Raw genomic sequence first — 8,374 nt, 5'->3', positions numbered from 1 at the left:
ACAAAAAGCATCAGAAAAATCATGAATGTAAATGGGAATAGTCTGGACATGGGGAGAAAAAATAGAATCAAAACAGTAAGAAATAAGTTCAGCGAAGCATGAACAAGCTGGAAGTATGGGTCTGTTTGTAAATTTTGGGAAGAAGATAGGGCTATGCAGCGTTGGTGGACAATGAGATGGAGCCCGTGTAGGAAGATCTCCAGGGAAGAGGAGGTCAGTGGCAGTCATTAAAATGATAGCTTGATGCTCAAAAGATCCCAAATAAGTTTAAAAACACCCAAACTGTTTTTTAAACCTTTATTAACACACAGTAACATTGTGCTTAACAGATTCTATTATCCATTTTAGTTAAAAATGACACCTGGAAATTGAACAAAATCCAAAATACATCACAGTGAGATTTAAATACAGCAAATTTAACAAATACCCAAATCTAAAATGTGAATCCGGAGATATGTTTCTTTCTTTAAAAAAAAAGCAGTCAAAATAAGTTAATTGCAGTTGTGATATTTAAAAGGCATATCAAAATGATTCTACTTATTACAGCTGTCAATATCAAAACTTGTGATATACGTAGTATCACAGAAATGTTCTGAAGTCAGCAGAAATCCAGGTACATTAAATAATCTTAATTTTGTAATTATTGCAATCCATCTTGCATTGTAAATTTGGTCAAAACAAGCTCAAGTGCAGTTATTGTTGCAATTTAAATAATCAATATACAATATAATCTAATTAATAGGTTGTTTATTCTGCATGTCATAATTCAAAAGAATTCTCATTATTCTACTTTTTCCTACAGGTAGACAAATCAATAATATTGTCCAAATGAACAAATATTTTCAGCCTTTATTTTCCTTTTAGCAATCATTTCCAAAGACCATTATATATAACATCATTTACTCCCAAAAGGCACATTATCTGGAACCAAGTAAGTCAATGCAATTTATTGGTACTTTACTGTTAGTGTTAGTTCCACACAGTTTGATTGTAAATTGCAGCAATTTCATCAGTTAAAAATCCTTCTGTCCAAGGTCTTCCTTACATGACCAGGGCAAAGACATTCGGGAACTTTCATCACAAAATTGGTTGAATTGGATCCATCAGCTCCAAAACACACACTAGTCAGTCATTCAACGGGAATACCATTCATGTCTCATTTAAATAGCATTATCCAGTTAGGTCTAATGTTATACTAAAAATCTACCTTGTGGAATTTAAAAGACCACTTCTCAAAAAGAGAAGTAAATACAAATTTGTGTGACCAACTTTGCAAATTTGAGGTTCTTTACTATCTCAGCTGAGCTCTTGTGGAAATCAGAGGTGGGGCAGAAAGTCTTTATGATTAAGAAACATTCGTAGATATTTTCGTATTTAGTTTGAAGAATTTCTTATTCATTTGCCTCAATATTGCATGCCATAATTAAACTATATAATATAATTAGTCGAATTACTCATCACATTTACAAACATGCCATCTTAAATGGTCCAGAATATAGGAATCCATTGGCAAAATCTGCAGTTTGAAAAATATACACATTTCCATACTGTAATTCACATGAAATGCACCCACAAAACTAAAGGGGAAAACACTAGTGAGGTACACAATAGATATGGTGATTTTTCTTTCACTACAGCACATTACATACAGAACACACCTACTTAAATAGATTCTTACTTATGTAATTCAGGGTCCAATAATGTAGCAGCACTGAAAAGGGACAGAGGGGAAAATGGGTGAAAAGATTATACAGATTTTTGACTTGAAATTTATTCACTTGTTTCACAAACTATACTAAAAACTAAAAAAATTACAGCTATCCTTCACATTCAGTGTACTAACACAACAAATCACAATAGTGCATAATTATGAGCACAAATGTATTCTTCCACCCCATTCCTTTAGTAAGACAGAATTTGAGGGAAAAAAATGGTCCTTTGTTTGGCATTTGTTTTGGTGGCAAATTTAATTCTGTTTGCACTAAAAAAACATTTGATCATATACACTTAAGACAAAGAAAACAAAATTAATAAAAAGAACTTAAAAATTATTCCCATTTATAGTGTGACTGATGAATATAAACCAAGCAAGTATAAGTGACTGCAAAAAAATTAACGAACATAAATCCTTGAACATGGGTTATTCACACTTGTTAGACAGTGATTCACTATCCATTATACAGTGCTGGTGATAAGCAACAGCATTCCTTCTAACACTAACCAGTATTTTGATCGAGTTTTTCCAATACTCTATTGAGACGAATGTTCATAAGCCTGACTTGACCATCAAGATGATCGAGTTTTTCCTCTACATGACTAACATTTCTCCTCCAATAGAAGCCAACTGGACCGGTCATAATGTACGTCAAAACTACAAAACAAAGTGGGAGCACAGCACCTTCGGGGTCACCTTCAGATTTCTGCAGAATGTAGAGACAAGCGAGGGCAAAAAAGACAATTCGTGCAATCCAGAAGAAGCAGCCAAACATTGTGCGTAACGTATAAAATAGAAGTCCCATAAATATTGACAAAAACCAATAAGCTACAAGTACAGCAACAACTAACAGGAGAACTTGAGTTGGGTGGTTTACAGCTGTTGTTGGATTCAAATACTGGCTCACATTTGATCCTGCAAGAAATAATGGAGAATTCAATTTTGCTTGTGATAACAAACTCTAGCCGGTCACTATAAAGATTCTTTGCAGAAATGAAAACTTAAAACAAACTGTTCAGCTTTCCAAGCTATACATTTGCTCCTACCCAGTGTATTTCAACTGCAAAAGCAGATATCCACCATACAACCCTGTTGTATAACATACAAACTTTAGAAAGCACCACAGACGAGAGAGTCTGGCTTATTTTAATCTCCTCCATGGTCTGGAGCACAGTTATGATTAAAAGCTGTGCCAGTTCACCAATTGCATAAGGCTCTTGGAGCAATAATTTGAGTGACTTAAAATTGCTGAGCAGCTGTAAGTTAGTTACTTCCAAGTTCAATGTCAATGATTGCTTTTATTTTCTAATGAAATGCAAAAGCTGGAGTGAAACTGACCCACAAAAGCACACCTTCCCACTCAGATGACCCATATGCAATGCAACCCCAGTGGCTAAGTCTTTTAAACTCCAACACCAAAGCTTCTCTTGACCATGCAAGAGTAGGAGGATAAAAATGCCTAATGACTTATGTTCAAAGTTCATAGAACTGAAGGTATAAAACTATGTAGTTCTCTTTAAAATGAAAACAAAAACTCAGGGGAAGTGTAGGTCTTCTTCTAACACTCATTTGGTGGCTACAATAGAGGTTTCCCATGCAGATTTGTGACAAGTTAAGCAGGCTGTGACAAGCATAATGACCCAAAAACTTCCTTGACTTCAATTTTCTCCTTAAAAATCCCCCAGTAACATATTAAATTAGTCTTACCATCAATTCCAAGAACATCCAGAAGATCAATCCATATTTTCCATATCGTGTGCAGAAACACATCTATGCCAAACACAAACTGCTCAGTAATCCTGGAGAAGAACTGAAGGAATATTTCTCATTAAATCATGAATTTTAAACAGTATATAAATTACTATAGCTACAAGAGCTTCTCAGAGTACTGGAATTCTGCAACAAGTAAACTCACCTCCCAATTCCTCAAACTCTGTCCATTACATTCAGGCCACAAGTCAGGAGTGTCATAGGATATTCCCCAATTGCCCAGATGGGAGGGCAGCCCCAATAACATAAGGTGCCTGAAACCATCAAGTTCAAAGTACCCTGCTTAACTGACGTTACATCGAACAACGTGAACATTCACTCCAACAGTGAAAGCAGCAGGTACAATCCACAAGACACCTTGCAGCAACTTAGCAAGGCAAATGGCAGCAGATACACAGAAGCACCACCACCTGCAAGTTCTCCTCCAAGCTTACACCATCCTAACTTAGATCTATTGCTGTTCCTTCACTGTCGCTAGGCCAAAATCCTGGAACTCACTCTCTCTATAAACACGGAGAGTGTACCCATACCACATGGATTGCAGTGGCTCAAGACACATCTGACCAACGTCTTCAACAGTAAATAGGGATAGGCAATAAATGACACTTCAGCCAGTCCTTTGAATGATTAGAAAAAAGTATCAATGAGGTGCAAGCCATATAGACCCTCAAGCCAATTCTCAATTGGTTCATGCCTGATCTTCAATGTAGACCATAATGTTAGAAAGCTTGTAACAGTTAGAATGTATGTGATATCACCGACTGATGTCAGAGATCTCATGAGACTTCTTGCTTGGCCTTCAATAGCTAGATGTCACAAGTGCCTCAAGTACAGTAATAAAATTGTTTGAAACACAATCATCTGTGCTAGTTAGATCAAACTAATTATAAGATGAACTTTGGGTCCAAACTTTACAACAAATCCCACTTTCCAGTCTGATCCCCACATCCTTCAATCTACGTATCAGTCCCCAGTATTCAATAATTGATGATTCACTGCCTTTTAAGGCTAGAGAACTCAAAAGGCTCAGATTGAAAAAAGCTTTCACATTTTAATTCCAAATGTCAATATCTATAAACCAAATAAAAACCATGAGGCTCTTCAGCCCATCATTATAATACCACTTTCCTACATTTGGTTTTAGTATTGCAAATTAAGACACTTTGGTTGCAGATCTAAATTTCTTTTAAAGGAGTGGAAGCCTTCACCACAAGCAAGTCCTGATGCTCGGAGCATTGCTGTCATATTTTGTTTCAAGGTAAGAAGCCCAAATTTCCATTGTCGCTCACCCAAAATGCATTTAAAGTAAGGGCTTCAGTCCTCCCTTCTGTCATTTCACCTACCCTATGACATCTCCTAATGACCAAGGGAGAGAGACTCATAATACCTAAATAAATACCATTGCTTAAAATATTAAATTTTTACTTTTCATTTAGTAGACTTTCAAAGTTTATGCAGAAATTAAAATTTAAGCCAAGAATGAAGGGTACACGTGTTATACAGAACATTAGATTAGGGCTTATATTGCAGCTATGCAAACTATTACCACTAGATGATGCTTTTCACCCAGAGGAAAAACAAGCATCACTTTATGGAAATAAGGTAAGCAAACTCTGGGAGCATTATGAAAGAGCTGTGTTAATGATGCAACACAGAGCACAGATTTCCCAAACTCCCATCATATTTTCATTTTAATCCATGACATTCAAGATCATCAGAACAACTTTAAACAGACTTCCATACTACAAAATCCAGTGTCAGAAGTCACACGACATGAGATTATAGTCCAACACATTTATCAAATTACAAGCTTTTGGAGCGCTGCCCCTGCGTCAGGTGGAGTGGAGGGAGACACACAGCTATACAAGCCGATGTTTACTATCTACTCTTACTTACTCTCTTGGATATAGTGGGGAGCCTTCACAGTCTACAGAAGCTTGAGACAACATTCTTACAATGCTGGTCAAGAACAAGTTCCATTATTTCGACCCAGCAATGAAGAAAACAGAGAAATGTATCCAAATCAGGACAGTGTGTAATTTGGATTTTGTTGGGTCCCATGTACTGCCTCTGTTCTTTAGATGGTAGAAGACACAGATATGCTAGGTGTCATCTAACAACTTCGCAACTTACTGCAGTAATCTGTAAATATTATACACAGTAGTTTTGATATACCAATGGCCGAGGGTGTTTAAATTGGTCGAGGGTGTGCCAAATAGCCTACTTTATCCAGAGTGCTGCTGAACTTCACTCACATTGTTAGATCCATCTAGGAAGTGGAGAATAATAATCCTAGATGTATCTAGTAGAAAGTAGAGGCACTTTAAAAGTCAGGAAATTAATTGCTCACTGTAGAATACTCAGCCTTTGCTAGCTCTAATAACCATACAATGTGTGTGGTTGACCTAGTTGACTTTGTAGTCAACAGCAAACTAATTTGAGAAAGTGGAAGGTGTCGGACTCCGCAATGGTATACCACTGGACATTAAAGAAATACAGCAATTCTCTAGCTGAAATTGACAACCGCCTGGAACTCAAGATACAAATATTTATTTGCCATTTATCATTCAAGGTCCAGATGGTGTACATGCAAAGGTGAAGTGGTGGAACAATCAACAGATCACACTACTACTTATTGAGGCACATGGTCAGTGATAGTCGTGCTTTATATGCTGCTGTTTGCAGCTGGTTGCACTATTCTTGCACTAGTTATGCTTGCTTGAAATCCATCAAGCATGAGGCCCACATGTTAATTGATCATATGGCAAGAAATAAGATAAAGCAAAATTGAAGCTTTTCTTTTAAACGAAAGGGCAACAAGGAACTACAGCACAGCCTCTTCCTTTTTAATAATTACAAATACTTCAGCAATATACATTTACACAAATCAAATTAAAAGCAGTTAATTTGAAGTAGAGGAAAAACTTCCCACAAGAACAAAGCAGTTAAACACAAACATTGAGGGAATAGCAGACAGGAAAAGACTAGACACACAGAAATATTGATCGTATACATCAGTAGCAAATAGCTCCACCTTCTGGATGCTATCAAGTTCTGTTAAACATAATGACTATATTTAAACTGAACAGATCGGGGTTGAGGGTATTTCCAGCATAAATGGATCTTAGCTGAAATATCCACATAATTTTACAGCTAGATACTGGGGGCAAAGAAAAGTAACTTAAATTAATACATAATATTATACGTTATGTGCATTAAAGGTTCAGATGTGAAAGAGAGAAAAGGAGGTATGAAATCTAAAATAAGTAAAAAATGTACACACACATAAAAATTGAAGTAGAGAGCCAGTCAGCAAGCAGCTCCCAGAATTAGATTAACACTCCAACAAGTCATCGTTACAACACGCCATCTACCAATAGTATACGCAAACGCCTCAACTCAAAAGCTAGAAGTAATATCCTGTGATCGTGACCACAAAAGCATTGTCCATCTGATATTCCTTGCAGCTTTCAGCTAGGTCAAAACCACTACTTTCCTCCAAAACTGCAAAACTCCAGGAGCGGGAGCAAAGCATTTAGTTTAGAGCTGTTCCACCATTCAAAGCGATCACAAAATATCCATAGGATACCACTGAATTCCTACATTCTTACTTGTACATTCAAGTTATTGCAGTGGTAATAGTGGTTCTCCCCTCATTTCTGCATCTTTCCAGGCCATCTGTTGCCACTCCTTTTCTTCACCATCATGCTCTTACTTTATGGCATCACTTGTACATTGATTACATTCAGCTACATTTCTCCTACCACCAATTTAAGCCCCTTCACTGCTCCTGTGCTGTTTTAATGCTCATTTGATATCCATTCTTGAACAAGCTGTGATTCCATTCAGCTAGACACTTGAAAGACCAAACTTGAAGCAGATCATTCATAACTGAGGAATTCAATCTAACCTTTCAACTCGACAATTGCACCAGTATTAAAAAAAATCTCCACTAACATCATCCATTCTTTGTCATTCCTGAACCAGACTATTCCGTGCTTTCCTCCACTAGCTAGATTCACATCTATAATTGTCGGTACAAACTTTGCTGACTGAACATTATCCTGCACAAAGTTCCGTAAGTGGTGAAGGTGAAGGTGATGGCCTAGTGGTATTATTGCTAGACTTCAGGAATTGAGGGTCTAATGACTGTAAAACTGTGACGACAATGACTGTTGTAGAAACCCATCTGGTTCACCAATGACCTTCAGGTAAGGAAATTGTCACCTTTCTCTGATCTGACTTATATGTGACTCCGGTCTCCAGCAATGTGGTTGACGCTTGACTGTTCTCCAGGCAATAAATGTTGACCTACCATTGACGCCCATATCGCATGATGAGTAGAAAAACAATTTTGATCATCATCCCTATTCTCACCAACTTGTACCATCATATGTAATAATTGTAGTCAAAAGTAGAGGTAATTTCAGCAGGAGCTTTAAAAATAAAACTAAAAAAACGTACGTGAAACAACTGACTGACATGGGAAACAAAACACAATTCATATCACTAACAAACATTATGTCCTGTAGGCAATGCTGTCCTATAGCCAGTCTAGAGTTGAAGATGACAAAAAGGTTTAAAGGAGACAGACACAGGCATACACAGGGAATCACATACACGTTATAGGGCAAAGTCACTGTAAGGTGCATCTACGCCACTTTAAATAATGGAATCTCTCTCTCTCTCACACACACGCATGCGTGCAGCGCGCGCTCCACCCAATCTCTCCCTCCCTCAAGCGCGCGCGCACTCCCCACAATTTCTCTCCCGCGCGGGCGCGGACTTCTCGCCAATCTCCCTGTCCCCGTCTCCCGCACACGCACACTCGCCGCCCCTCACTCTCTCTCTCTCGTGCGCGCGCGCACACGCACGCCGCCCCTCACTCTC

General features: G+C 37.8%; 1 protein-coding gene across 1 annotated transcript; it reads right to left on the bottom strand.

Annotated features, from left to right (window-relative positions):
- Window positions 1–283: 283 nt before the first annotated feature.
- Window positions 284–7,812, bottom strand: LOC109910629 (bri3 binding protein). The gene is made up of 3 exons (XM_020509847.2): window positions 7,800–7,812; window positions 3,422–3,538; window positions 284–2,629 (listed from the first exon to the last, which is right to left on the bottom strand). Exons 1-3 carry the CDS (start codon window positions 7,810–7,812, stop codon window positions 2,217–2,219), a joined length of 543 nt encoding a protein of 180 aa, XP_020365436.2. The 3' UTR covers window positions 284–2,216.
- Between the last annotated feature and the right edge of the window lie 562 nt (window positions 7,813–8,374).

The sequence above is a fragment of the Rhincodon typus genome, unplaced genomic scaffold (genome assembly GCF_021869965.1).
Source record: "Rhincodon typus isolate 14 unplaced genomic scaffold, sRhiTyp1.1 hic_rhity00001539, whole genome shotgun sequence".
Taxonomy (NCBI): domain Eukaryota; kingdom Metazoa; phylum Chordata; class Chondrichthyes; order Orectolobiformes; family Rhincodontidae; genus Rhincodon; species Rhincodon typus.
This window is presented reverse-complemented; position numbering and strand designations above follow the sequence as displayed.